At 40.6% G+C, this 15,037-nt stretch overlaps 1 protein-coding gene across 3 annotated transcripts in view; it reads right to left on the bottom strand.

The window, feature by feature from the left end:
• Nucleotides 1-4,927, bottom strand: part of Lars2 (leucyl-tRNA synthetase 2, mitochondrial) — a 94,142-nt gene extending 89,215 nt beyond the window's left edge. For 2 of the 3 annotated variants that reach the window (XM_052186873.1, XM_052186871.1), the window contains exons 1-2: nt 4,764-4,927; nt 193-440 (exon numbers count right to left, since the gene is read on the bottom strand). In XM_052186873.1, coding sequence (XP_052042833.1) covers nt 193-423 — 231 coding nt within the window. In that variant the 5' untranslated portion in view covers nt 424-440; nt 4,764-4,927. Of the gene's footprint in view, nt 1-192; nt 441-2,172; nt 2,179-4,763 lie in introns of those variants that run through there. The other variant, XM_052186872.1, reaches the window with a different exon arrangement.
• Nucleotides 4,928-15,037: the final 10,110 nt, after the last annotated feature.

The raw sequence follows: 15,037 nt of genomic DNA on the forward strand, positions 1-15,037 counted from the left end.
CCCATTTCCAGTCCACTCTCTGCTTCCTAACTACAGATGCAATGTGACCAGCCGCCTCGCATTCCTGACAGTCTGCCATGCCTTTCCCGACATACTGGACTTTATCCCCTCAGACAGTAAACCACACAAGCTCTTCCTCCCTTAGGGTGCTGCTGATCAGGTGTTCGGCATCTGCCCTCCTGGAGTACTCACATCTTCCTCTGAGATTCTGGATGCTTGCTCCTTTATCTGTTGGTGCCACCACTTCTCCACATCCTTCCTTGTCTGCAGTGTGTACTCCTTCGTCCACTTCCCGGTAGCACTGTAGATACTTCTGGAGCACCCTGGAATTAGTCTTTCCCACAGGATGACAGGTGTCCCACTCACTAGCTGCCTTCTCAGAGGAGAGACATAAAAACTCAGCCTCTGACAAGCTGACGCCATTCTTCCGGATGAAGACCCTAGAAAAGAGGGCAAAGGGACATGACATGTGCCACCCAGAACCTCTCAAGACTGGTCTTCCTGATTAACACACTCAGCATTTACTGCCTGTTCTCATAGTTTCTCTTCTTCTTTTGTTAACCATTTCCTAACAGAACATTTTAGAAGTTCTGTTGAATTAGATAAACTTTTTATTAGAAAATGTAAATGTGGGCTGGAGAGATGGCTCAGTGGTAAAGAGCACTGGCTGCTCTTCCAGAGGTCCTGAGTTCAATTCCCAGCAACTACATGGTGACTCGAAATTATCTGTAATGGGATCTAATGCTTTTCTTCTGGTGTGTCTGAAGACAATGACAGTGTACTCACATATACAAAATAAATCTTTTTAAAAAAAAAAGAAAGAAAGAAAAAGAAAACATAAAGGTAATCCATGATGCAAACACCAAATATACAAAACCTTCACAGAAAAAATGGAGGCCACCAAAAGGCCAATTACACACCTTTCCAACAGCATAGGAGGCAATGGAAGCCCTCCCTCCAATTTATCTAGTATATCAACTGCTATCTCTCTGAACTCCAGAACTAACTCTAAGCACATCTTGACTTAGCTATGTGCTCAAATACCACAAGGGATCTGAACATAGGTCTCCCAGAAGGACTAGAAATTCTGAATAAAGTTAACATTTTTCATATATATATACATATATATATATATATATATATATATATTTGTGTGTGTGTGTGTATGTGTGTGTTATGAGTTCAATAGACCCTTATAGACTAAGCCAAGAAATAACCATTATTTAGAAAACTATGTATTCATTTGTTTTTTCATTTGCCAAATACTTATTGAATGATACTAGGTCCACACACTGTTCCAAGCACTACAAACACAGCAAAGGAGTCCCAGGAGGCTGGGTGTGTAAGACACAGAGCATATGCTTACCAAGTGCAAAGTCTTGGATTCTATCCGTAGCAATGAAAAATAAAGGGCAAAGTGGATTCTTATACAGCAACTATATACACAGAGAAGCAGGTAAGATACAGAGGAACCTATGACCTAACATGCAGTAGTTCTGTTATAGAACTCTCTGGATTACAACACTGTGCAGGGGTCCAGCAGGATAACTGCCTAGGATTCAAATCTTAATTCAGATATTTCCCTGGTTTCCTCCTCAGGTGAATGGCAGAAATACTTTGATGAAGAATTTCCCAGCTTTATCCCTTTTAAGGGGCTAAGGTGAGATTTCATCAAATGTTTAGAATGTGGTACTAAATGAACACCCTAAACTTTCTGCCTCATTGGATAACAGCAATGGAGAGGTAAAAAGACAAGAGAGACATGAGGAAACCTGGCATTCTAAACTGGTACCAACCATATGAGTCTCCCGAAATCCTTTCCATATCTACTGGGGTTTGGCACGTTACTTATATGAAGGCACTGGATCAAAGGTTGCCAGGATTACTACAGGCTCTAAAAGAGTGCACACTCACAGAACATATCACTATTTAGGATATCACTATATAGCCCAGGCTGGCCTCTAATTTTCGGTTCTTTTGCCTCAGTCTCCTCATGTGCACCACCACAGCTCTGAAAATGCTTGATCAGTATATTTGAGAAAAAAATAAATCAGAGCTCCAAGACAAACCATAAACTGACATAAATCCCAGTTTTGGAGGGATGCGGGAATTTGAGGAAGGGTTTCATCTAGCTTGGGCTGTCCTTAAACTAGCATTGTAGACAAGGATGACCTTCAACTCCTGATCTCCCTACTTCTGCCTCCCAAATGTTAGGCTTACAGGCACCACACACCATCAAACTTAGCTAATAAGAATTCTTTAAGTACCACAATTAATCAGTCTTACTCCAAAACCGTAAAATATCTGTATACAAAAAAATATAAGTTGGTGGGGTGAAACAAGTTGGTAATCTCAGCACTAAGGAGGCTATGAAAAGAGGATCTTAAATCCAAGGCCTGCCTGAGCTACACAGGTAGACAGTGAGACTCTGTCTTAAAGAAAAGAAGAAAGAAATATGAATAAATTGCTAAAGAGTAAACAATTTGCTGAAGAAAAGTATTTGTCTCAAACTACAATGACAAAAGGTTATACAACTCCATAAAGAGTTCACATATGAGGAAAGAACCCCAAAAACATGTTTAAACTAGGCAAAGGTATAGGCATGGAAGTATAACTCAGTGGAAGAACACTTGCTTCGCAAGTCCAAAACCCTGGATTCAATCCACAGCACCAGAAAAGGGAGTTGGCTAAGAAACATGAAAAAAATCAACTTTACAATCAAAGAAATAAAAACAGTTAAATATCTTTCTTACAGTTTTAATGAAAATAATTATGTGTATACACTATTGGTAGAAGCAAATTGAGAACACCTCTCTGAAGCAATTTGGCAAGGTATGTATGCCAGGGGAGTTAAGAAACTGTGACACCTGGAAAGCCAGTAGCTTGAGAGGCTGAGGCAGGAGGACTGTCAAGAGTTCCAGTACAACCTAGGCTACCATGAGTTGTAGGGAAACTTGGGCTATACAGTGGGACTCTGTCTTTAAACAAACAAACGAGGGGCAGGAGAGATGGCACAGCAGTTATGAGAGCATGCTGCTCGTGTACAGGATAGCCGTTTGGTTCCCAGCACTCACAGTGAGTGACCTGCAACTGCCTATGATTCCAGCTTCTGGAAGACCTGATGCCTCTGGCCTGCATGGGCACCCACACTCCCCTGAGCGTGTGAACACACACACACACACACACACACACAATTAAAAATAAGTCTTAAAACAAAACCAGATGTGTTAAGAAAATCCAAGGATTAGGTATATAAAACAGACGTTCATCACATCAGTCCAACCCCAGCAACAAAACCAAAATAAAGCAAATAAATACTGTAAATGTGGGGGCTGGAGATACAGCTTAGTGGTAGAGTAATTCCCTGGCATTGTTTGAGGCCATTGGTTCCATCCTGAGCAATGCAAAAAATAAAAAATAAAAATAAACCCCAAACTCTTAGGCATTGGTCCAAGATCACCCTCAGACTCTATCCACTAGGGGAATATACTAAGAACAAATGTGCTCATGCCTACAAATTTACACAACTTTTAGATTTTAACCATCTTCTGTTCTTTTACTTACTAGGCACAGCTCTGGGCTGTTTCAAATACCTCTCCATGAAAGTCCTAACAGATACTGCCTCCCCCAAGCATCAAGAGTAGCCATTTTGGCAGAAGGTGGTGTAGATAACTGAACCAAGAAGATGTGGCCCATATTTTACATTTACAGTTAGTTTGGACCCTTTCTTCCTGAGCTCTGGCTCATCTTATTTCATTACTTGCTGGAGCGTTGTCCCTCTGCCTCTTTCCAAAGCATTGCCCACCAGCACTCCTCTTTCAAATCAGCCCAGGCCTCACCTCACTTTACATGAGGTTTAAGGTTAAAGTACTTAAGAATACTTTAGAAGAGTACTGAGAAATGGGTCCAAAATGATGATCATAAACAGAGACGCCTAGGGCAATAGTAGGAAACAGGTGAAGAATGAGAACATTAGGAAGAAGCACACAAAGGCATCCATCCATGTGCTCCCAAAAGAATATGTTAAAAAAAAAAGTCTAATTAGAGGCAGAGGCAGGAGGATTAGGAGTTCAAGGCCAGCTTTGTAAAACCCTGTTTAAAAAAAAAAAAAAAAAGTCAAACAAGGGGGAAAGAAGGAAACCAAGGTAGGTCAGGCACAGTGGTGGCTACATGACCCTGATCCCTGATCCCAACAACACTCAGCTCAGAAAGCTGAACATGAGGACTGATTGTGAGTTCAAGATCAGCCTGGTCTACACAGCAACACCCAGTCTCAAAGAAACAAAACGAGTAAGTGAACACACACCTCACCCCAACAAACATGTCTTATAAAAACACAAATGTCAACAAACACGTCTAGTAAAACACAGATTTTAAAAAGCATATGCTATTTCTAATTTCCTGCAGGATCTCTGGCAAGTTATTTCGTATCTGGAACTCCACCTTCCCTATAAGCTGTGTGCTTGTAAGATCCAGACGACTTCTGAAGATCTGCAGGTACTAATTAATACTGTGGGTCCCCCGCAAAGTTGTACTATTGATGGGTTCAAACCCCCATCCCCGAAGCAAAGATCCAGGCACCCGGGGGAGGCGAGTAGTAGAGGAGAATTCGAATACAAAGCCATGTGAAGGTGTGCTTTCACCGAGAAGAGTACGGAGCTGTCAACAGGGTCCATGGCTGAAAGACCCTATAGACTAGAATCTCGGAGCTTTTCCCAGTTTGGAAAACTGCAAGGTCCCAGGACTCCCCGGCCTGTCCGCACCTTCAACTCCTGGGGCTAAAGCGGAGCCTGTCTCGGTCTTCCTGAGCCTCAGTAGGGGCTTTCTGCGCAGCTCTGGGCAGCTGCTACCTTCTGCCTCGTTCCCCAAGCATTACACGAGCAAGACCCAGCCAGACACCATGGGCGCCGCCATGTTGGCAAAACAACAACTTTATCGGAAGCGGAAGCCGCGGACACAGACAGGAGAGGCGGAGCCAAGGGGGAAGGGCAAAGAGACGGCGCTGACTCCGCCCCTGGGGCTGGCCCCGCCCAGGCCTCACCCTCTAAGCCTGCTTTTCATACTTGAACAAATTCTACTTACCTGGATATCACGGTCTTACAATTAGAACAGAAACAGGCGAGATGCTAAGAATGAAGGTGACAGGTGGTTAAAAGAGCTCTGGGGTGGTTCAAGGCCAGGGTTTTAATCTCAGCGCTGCAGAAGCTGTCTACTGGGCTGGTTTGTCCAACTGGGCTGGTTTGTTCATTATGGGCCCGGTGAAGGTTGAAGCACTTTTCGTCCACCATATCAGATGATCTTCTAACCCCAGGAGGAGAATTACCTAGACTAGAGTAGAGTAGGAACAAAATGTACTGACAGGAAAACAAGCTGTCTGACCACTTTCCTTACAGGGTTAATGTGCCCCATCATCCAGCATGCACTAAATGGAGCAAGTGCTTCTGGCCTGTAATAAATCAAGGAATTGCAAAGGAATAATGGTGTAATTACACTCTTATCTTTTATAAAGGAAGAATCTTTAAGGACCCATGTGAGAAGTCCAGCATACTGAGATTTGCTAATAGTGCAAAACGGTTGATATCCAAACAGCAAAAAACAATGTCTGAATGCCATCTCTTCCTACAGGACTGAAATCAATTGTAGCTTCACAGACAATCCATCCAGTCACTGCACATTCTCCATCTTAGATTCTGTCCTTACATGGGTCAATGCAGTCCATAAAGAGGCCAGCAGGAGTGTACACTCCTACAGAATAAAACTTCATTCTGTGTGCCACCCAGGAAGCATAGGAAGCTTTTGTCCATTTCCAAGACTTCAACAACAACAACAACAACAACAACAAAAATCGGTTTCCTGATAATTTAAAGCTCAAAACACATGTTGTTCTAGACTAGCATCAAACCTCACCTGGAAACCAGTTCTGTGCCACCACTGCCCTGGTATATTTTGCACTAGGTTTCCACTGCTCTAGCTTCCCACACACACCCCAGAAGTGGCCTCTCCTTCAATTCCAGCTGACTCTTCCCACACTCTCTCCCTCTACAGAACCCCTCCCATCCTAACCCACCCCCTTTCCTCCCATAAAACTTATTCTTCCCTCCTAGGTAGGTTCCAATGTCTCCCCAGACCCCTCCTCTTTACATAACCTTTCTGTTTCTATGGATTGTAGCCTGATTATCATTTACTTAATGGCTAATTTACCTTTCAGATTCTGGGTTACATCACTTGGGGTGATTTTTTTCTAGATCTATTCATTTCCCTGCAAATTTCATGATGCCAGCTTTTTTTTTTTTAACAGCAAAGTAATACTGCATTGTGAAAATACACCACATTTTCTCTACCCATTCTTCTGTTGAGGGACATATGGGTTGTTTCCAGTTTCTGGATATTGTGAATAAAGCAACAAGGAACATGATTGAGCAAGTGTCCTTGAGGTAGAATAGAACAGGCTGTGGGTATATGCCCAAGAGTGGCATAGCTGATTTCTGGAGTAGCTATACAAGTTTGCACTCCCACCATCAATGGAGGAGTGTTCCCCTTGTTCCATATTCTGGCCAACATGAACTGTCACTTGTGCTATTGATCTTAGCCAATCAGACAGGTATACGATGGAAGTAGTTTTGATTTTGCATTTCCCTGATGGCTCAGGATGCTAAACATTTCCTGAAGAGTTTCTCAGACATTTTAGATTACTCTATTGAGAACTCTCTGTTTAGATCTGTACCTCATTCTTGAGTTGGATTGTTGGGGTTTTGTTTTTGTTTTTGTTTTTTGGGTTTTTTTTTATATCTAGTTTCTTGGGTTCTTTATATATTTTGGATATTAGTCCTCTATCATATGTGGAGTTGGTAAAAAAAATCTTTTCCCATTCTGTGGGCTGCTGTTTTGTTCAATTAATAATATCCTTTGTTTTACAGAAGGTTTTCAGTTTCATGAGGTTCCATTTATTAACTGTTGATCTTAGTGACTGCACTATTGGTGTTCTGTTCAGAAAGTCATCTACTGTGCCAAGGCATTCAAGGCTATTCCCCACTCTCTCCTCTATCAGGTTCAATGTGTCTGGTTTTATGTTGAGATCTTTGATCCACTTGGACTTGAGTCTTATACAGGGTGATACATGTGAATATATTTGCATTCTTCTACATGCAGATATCCAATTTGACCAACACCATTTGTTGAAGAAACTATCTTTTTTTCATCGTGTATTTCTGGCTTCTTTATCAAAAAATCAGGTTTCCATAAGTGTATGAATTTATGTCTGGATATTCAATTTGATTCCATTGATCAACATGTCTGTTTATATGCCTTGAAACTGAGAATAGTGGGACATCAGGCAGTTCTTTAATTGTTCAGGATTGTCTTAGCTATTCTAGGGTTTTTGTTTGTTTATTTGTTTTTCTATATGAATTTGAGAATTGTCCTTTCAATGTCTGTAAAGAATTGTGTTAGAATTTGATAGGGATTGAATTGAATCTGTAGATTGCTTTTGGTAGGATGGTCATTTTTACTATATTAATCCTACCAATCCTTGAGCATGGGAGACCTTTCCATTTTCTGATATCATCTTCGATTTCTTTCTCCAGAGAATTGAAGTTTTTATTATACAAGTCTTTAACTTGCTTAGTTAGAGTTACCCCAAGGTATTTTATATTATTTGAGGCTATTGTGAGAGATGTTGCTTCCCTGATTTCTTTTCCAGTTCATTTATCATTTATATATGGAAGAACTATTGACTTTTAAGCCACTTGCTGAAAGTGTTTATCGGTTGTAGGGAGTTTTCTGGTGAATTTTTTAGGGTCACTTATGTATATTGTGAGGGAAAAAGTATCTGCAAATAATGATACTTAGACTTTTTCCTTTCCAAATTGTATCCCCTTGATCTCTTTCAGTTGTTCTATTGCTCTAGTTAACACTTTGAGTACTGTATTAAAAAGATCTGGAGAGGCTAGATAGTCTTGTCTTGTTCCTGATTTTAGTGGAATTGCATTGAGTATATTTCCATTTCATTTGCTGTTGGTATCAGTTTGCTGTACATTGCATTAATTATGTTTTGGTATATCCCTTGTATCCCTGTTATCTCCAAGACTTTTAACATGAAGAGGTATTAAATTTGATCAAAGGCCTTTCCTGCATCTAATGAGGTGATCATGTGGGTTTTTTCTTTGTTCATTTATATGGTAGATTACATTTACTGATTTTTGTGTGTTGAACCATCCAAGCATCTCCAAGACAAAGTTTATTTGATAGTGGTGGATGATGTTTTTGATGTGTTCCTAGATTCAGTTTGCAAGTATTTTATTGAGTATTTTTGCATCTATGTTCATAAGGGAAATTGGTCTGTAAGTCTCTTTCTTTGTTGACTATGTGTCATTTGGATATCAGAGTAACTGTGACTTCATAAAATGAATTGGTCAATGTTCTGTTTCTATTTCGTGTAATAATTTGAGAAGCATTGGCATTAACTCTTCTTTGAAAGTCTGGTATAATTCTGCACTAAAACCATCTGGCCCTGGACCTTTTTGGGTTGCGAGCCCTTTATTGTCTGCTTCTATTTCACAGAGTTATAGGTCTATTTAAATTGTTTATCGAATCTTGATTTAATTTAGGTAAGTGGTACCTCTCAAGAAAAGTATCCATTTCTTTTATATTTTCCAATTTAGTAAAGTACAGGTTTTTAAAGTAGATACAATTCTCTGGATCTCCTCTGTGTCTGTTTTTATGTCCCCTTTTCATTTCTGATTTTATTAATCTGGGTATTCTTTTTACTGTTTTTTTAGTTAGGATAAGGATTTATCTGTCTTGTTGATTTTCTCAAAAAACCAACTCTTCCTTTCATTGATTCTTTGTACTGTTCCCTTTGTTTCTATTTTATTGATTTCAGCCCTCAGTTTCTTGCCATCTACTCTTTTGAGTGTACTGTTAAGTTGCTAGTATAGATCTCTCCAGTCTTTTTATGTAAGTACTTAGTGCTATGAACATACCTTTTAACACTGCTTTCATTGTGTCCCATCAATTTGGGTATCTTGTATCTTCATTTTCATTGAATTCTATAAAGTCTTTAATTTCTTTATTTCTGTCTTGACCAATTTTTCATTCAGTAGAGAGTTGTCCAGTTTTTACCAAGTTTGTAAGCTTTCTTTTGTTTCTGTTGTTGATGATATCCAGCTTTAATTCATTGTGGTCTGATAAAATGCAGGCAGTTATTTTAATTTTTCTTATATCTGTTGAAACTTGCTTTGTGTCTGAATATGTGGTCAGTTTCGTAGAATGTTCCATGAGGTGCAGAGTAGAAACGTATATTCTTCTGTGTTTGAGTAAAATGTTCTGTAAATATCTGTTAGGTCCATTTGGTTTATGTCTGTTAGGCTCAGTATTTCTCTGATTGTTTTTTGCCTGGATAACCTGTCCACTGGTGAGAATAGGGTATTGAAGTCTCCTACTATCATTGTGTGAGGATCAATATGTAATTTAAGCTGTAGTAGTATTTCTTTTACAAACTTGGGTGCCCTTGTGTTTGGGGCATACATGTTAAGAATTGAAATGTCGTCTAAGTGGATTTTTCCTTTTGAGAGTATGCAGTACTCTTCCCTGTGTCTTCTGATTAGTTTTGATTTGAAGTCAGTTTTGTTAGATATTAAAATAGCTACACCAGCTTGCTTCCTAAGTCCATTTACTTGGAAAATCTTTTTCTACCCTTTACTCTGAGGTCATGTCTATCCTTGATCTTGAAGTGTATTTTTTTAATGCAGCAGAAGGATGGATCAGATCTTACTTTAACATGCATTTTGTTAGTGTGTATCATTTTATTGGAGAATTTAGGCCATTGATATTTAGAGATATCAATGAACAATGACTGTTGAATTCTGTTATTTTTGTGGTGGTGGTTATGATGATGGTGGTGGCTGCTGTGTGTGTGTGTGTGTGTGTGTGTGTGTGTGTGTGTGTGTTCTTTTGATTTTGTTGCTGTGTTATTATTTCATGGGTGTAGTTAACCTTTTTAGGTTGGAATGTTCCTTCTAACACCTTCTGTAGGGCTGGATTTGTAGAAAGATATTGTTTAAATTTATCATGAACTATCTTATATTTTTGTCTGTAATGATTAAAAGTTTTGCTGGGTATAATAGTCTGATGTGGTCTCTTAGTGTCTGCAGCATGTCTGTCCAAGGCTTTCTGGTTTTTAGAGTCTCCATTGAGAAGGTGTAATTCTAATAAATCTGTCTTTATATGATGGTCTTTTTCGCTTGTAGTTTTTAATATTCTTTCTTTGTTCTGTATGTGTTTTGATTATTGTGTGCTGAGTGGACTTTCTTTTCTGGTCCAATCTGTTTGGTGCTCTGTATACTTCCTGTACCTTTATAGGCAACTCCTTCTTTAGGTTAGAAAATTTTTCTTGTATGATTTTGTTTAAAACATTTTCTGGGTCTTTGAGCTGGGTTTGTTCTTCTTCCTTTCTAGCTATTATCCCTCAGTTTGGTCTTCTCATGATGGTCCAGATTTCCTGAGGTTTTTGTTTGTTTGTTTGGTTGGTTGGTTTGGTTTGGGTTTTTTTTTTTTTTTTTTTTTTTTGGTCAGGGGTCTTTTTAGATTTAAATTTTCTTTGACCTATGTATCCATTTCCTCAATTGTATCTTTAGTGCCTGAGATTCTCTCTTCTATATTCTGTTGGTGAAGCTGCCTCTGTGATTCCTATTTAAATTCCTAAATAATTTTTCCAGATTTCCCTTAATTTGGGTTTTCTTTATTGATCCTATTTCCAGTTTCAGGTCTTGAACAGTTTTGTTTATTTCCTTTCACTTTTTAATTGTGTTTTCCTGGATTTCTTTAAAGGATTTACTCATTTCCGCTGTAAGGATATCTATTATATTCATAAAGGCTATTTTAAGCTCCTTTTTTTGTGCTCCTGCTATGTTGGGATATTCAGGGCCTGCTGTGGTAGGATAGCTCCAGTAGAGACATATTGCTCTGGATGGTTTTGATTTTTGATTTTTTTATGCTATTTGTCTTCGTGTCTGGTTTTGGGATGGTTATAGATCTGTTTTTGTTGGGTGGGTGTTTTGCTCCTTGGTTTCTGTTTCTTCTCTGGATTTTGGAAAGTGTGATGGCTGTGTGTTGCCACTTTTCCTGGCCTGTTCAGCTGGTTCATTCACACAGAATGCCTGTTGGTGTTGGAGGGTGAGCTACTAGGATACGTTGGTGAAAGGAAGTGTGAAGGAGAAGATCTCTGGGATCCTTTGGGGATTGGGTAAAAGAGGAAGGGGAGACCACAAGTTTCTAGCTACAGAGCTGGGGATGAGACTGAGAGGATTGGATCTCGGGAGCAGTAGGAGAGGTGTGTGTCTGCCTTCAGTCTACTTATTTTCTTGAAAGGAGAGACCCTTGGGTTAACAGGGGGTGCCTCCTGAAGTTGGAGTCTGGAACAAAGCAACAAGTGGGGAGAGAGGTTAGGAGAGAATGGTTTGTGGGGTCCACAGGAGATGTGGGTAGGAGTGAGGGAAGTCTGCTGCAGTACTAGGGAGGAGACTGGGGGACTGGTTCTGGGGGGGACAGAGAGAGAAATGAGGAGGTCTCTGGGCAGCCTACCTTGAACCCTGTCACTTTTAATGTCTGCATCCATAGATAACCAGTGCCTTTCCCCCCATACATGGATTATAATCTCATCCTTATTCTGGTTCAAAATCTCTCTGTCCTCTTAGGAAGTAAAGTTAACACTGACGTTTTTTAGGAGGTTATTTCAAGTGGAGTTTTCCTAAAAGTCATTTGCTTTTCTGAAAAGTAACTATTTTTACATCAAAGACAGTGGCATGAAAGTAAGTCCTTTCACTTTTAAAGATCATGCTGCAAGGATGCATTATTAAATAAAAGAGGCAAGTTGCTAGCTGTGTGGTGTGTTACATCTTTCTTCTTTTTCTTTCTCTTCTTCTTCTTCTTCTTCTTTTTCTTCTTCTTCTTCTTCTTCTTCTTCTTCTTCTTCTTCTTTAGAAAAGGAAGTCAGGCACTGTAATATATGCTTGTATTTCAAATATATCTGACGTTAAGGCAGGAGGATTACTAAATCAGGAGTGGTGGTACATGCCTGTAATTCTAAATATTTGGTAAGTTGAAGCAGGAGGACAACACATTCAAGGCTGCCTGACAACTTAATGAGCCCCTGTCTCAGAACAAAAAGTAAAAAAGATGGCTGAGATGGAGTCTTTGCTTTTCTCTCATGGTTAACATTGCAAATTGCATATATATCAATAATTAATTATCAAAATGATATTATTAAAATTTAGAAAATGAAAGAGTGTATCTCTCCAGCCTCCATAGGAAATGATTCCCTGTGGTTAAATAAAAACTAGAGAAATCCTTTAGTCTTCTCTAAGCCTTGCTGTTGGTTTCAACAGTCCCAGGCCAGGTGGAGCCATTCACATCAAAGTTCTACATCACCAAGCTGAAGAGAAGCTGTTGAGTTGACCCGACAGTTCAGGATTAGAGAGAGAACAGACAGGTTTCCCAACAGGCTCAAGGGAATTGAGCTGATATTAAAGTCCCTTCTGTCTGCTTTAATCTTCACACAAAAGAAGTAACTTGGAATATCCCAGTGTTAACTAATCCACTATCTCCTTGTGCTGTTCTGACTCCTGCTCCTGCCTTTCAAGGAAAGAAGCCTGGAAATGGCTAACTTCCTTCTGTCTTGTTTCTCCCTTTTGCCTGGGTCTATAAACCAACCCCTCTCCTGCTTCGCTTGTTATAAGAATCTTGATTCAACATAGTACATTTCCCTGCATTACGTGAAAGTTAGGAAATGGAAATTAATAAGGAAACTAGATTTACTACTTGGTCAGGAGCAGGTTGCTTCTAATTTCTCCCCACAATGCCTAAAGAGAATGTACAGAAATCCATGGAACAAAGGCCATAAGATATGTAGATTGAGATGTAAGATAGTTGTGTCAAAAGGAATAAGAAATAGTTTATTCTGTAGCCAAATATGAATGATCACAACACAGAACACAGATTCAGTTTATCCTCAAAATCAAATTCCAACACAGTAACAATTATGAAGTTTCTATAGCAACAGAACAAGGAAAGTTATAAACCAAGTATTTGGTTTATAACAAATTACAAAATACAACCTTTGTGAGCAAGTGAAGGTACCTTTGGTGAGCCCATGCCATGGTGTACTGAGAAATTATGCCATGCAACAGATCTAGTTTAAAAGTTGTTTACTGGGGAAGCAGAGAAGAGTGAGGACCTGGGTGAAGGATAGAAGCAGACAAGTGGACATGTAGACAGACAGACAGAGAACAGAAGAGAGGGCAGAGGAGGGAGAGCACACAGAAAACAGAGAGGGGGAGAGGGAGAAGGAGAAGGAGAGGGAGAGGGAGAGGGAGAGGGAGAGGGAGAGGGAGAGGGAGAGGGAGAGGGAGAGGGAGAGGGAGAGGGAGAGGGAGAGGGAGAGGGAGAGGGAGAGGGAGAGGGAGAGGGAGAGGGAGAGGGAGAGGGAGAGGGAGAGGGAGAGAGAGGGAGAGGGAGAGGGAGAGGGAGAGAGAGAGCTGGGGTGTGCGGTCCTTTTATTCAATGCCCACACCTGGCACTCCTAGCAGCTGCAGCAGTTCATGATGTAAGCAATTGTCAGGTCCTGGAGGAGAGCAGGCCAGTGGAATTATCTGCACACTAACACCAAGACAAATTTCAAACACATCAGAAGAAACATCAGGAGAGTGGGTTACGGTAAAATGGGGAAATCTGCTATAGGCCTCAGATCTTATATGATGACTAGGATAATATACCCCTGAACATATTGTAAGACTTGTCCCTGTATTACAATTGTTAATTGCTGGGCCAGCTGCTCCAGACTATGTAAATGTTTGTCACTTCCTCACCAAAAGAAAGGCAAGCTGCTATGGAGTAGATTGGGTAGGTCACATAGCCCCCCAATGCCAATGGGATGAGTAAGGATAAAGAGCTGGCAACTGGAGCTGGGGCAGAAGACAGACACAGGAGACAGAAGGAAGAACGGAGGAGGGGAGGTAGAGCAGTGAGAGCCACATGGAGAGACCAATTGCAGGTGACATTACAGGTTAGCTGAGGGACTGCCCCAGAAAACAAGCAACAACCTTATACTACACAGATGTCTTTGTGTCTTTATTATTAAACCCCAAGTGGAATCTTGAGAGTCCTGCAATAGCTGACAACTGGACATTGGAAGTGAGGGGCCTGCTTGTACATTCCCAAAGGATTTGACCTGAAAGTCACAAGGAAGTTAGGTCACACATAAACATCGGCAGTGAATGGCTATTTCAGGGGCTAAGGCAGCCAAGATAAATTTGTCTCCAAACCTATACATTCTAGCTTCCCATAGTCATTTAGTGAGGCTCGTAGAATGTTTTAAGTAGGTATGTATGGCTTTGGGGGTCTGCTTTCCCCCTCGGGGTATCCAGGAGCCATTGCATACCTGCTGGACTGGGAGGAATGAAGCTTAGCTCAGGTGGGTGGGTAGGCAGAATCCAGTTGGTGTGAGCGAGGGGGAATGAACCATCTTCACTATATCTCCCAAAACAGCTCTCTGTATTGGGAGAAACGAGGACCATATAAACCTTGGGGAATGGGTAGGGGCTTTTGGGTGAATGTATATCATTGACTGAGGCCCAGATGCTAGGAATGTTTCATTTGCATGAAGAAGAATTCTAGGTGCTAGCTTCACTTGTCCTTATAAGGAGACAGGATGCTTAACCCAAAACCTGACCACTAGGCTACATGGCCACCTCAAGGACAGCAGAAGTGGGGGTCATAAGGCATACATGAGCTGGGACATGCAGGCTTGGAGCACAGAGGAAACAACCCTACTATTTTCTGCTGGTCTCAAGATAAGATTTTTGGGTTTGGACACATTTCAATCTCACTCTTGCTCTAGACACCATTCCTCTCTCCCCCAGGTCACATGGCTTTCTGGATCCACATCACCCCCTCTTTGATTTTATAAAGGGAGGTGTCATCATAGTTGTCAGCCTCTATGCTGGGAATGGTATTGAACCAGGACCTGACTGGCCCCTGTTAA

Source organism: Apodemus sylvaticus, chromosome 7 (assembly GCF_947179515.1).
Source record: "Apodemus sylvaticus chromosome 7, mApoSyl1.1, whole genome shotgun sequence".
In the NCBI taxonomy this organism is placed as follows: Eukaryota; Metazoa; Chordata; class Mammalia; order Rodentia; family Muridae; genus Apodemus; species Apodemus sylvaticus.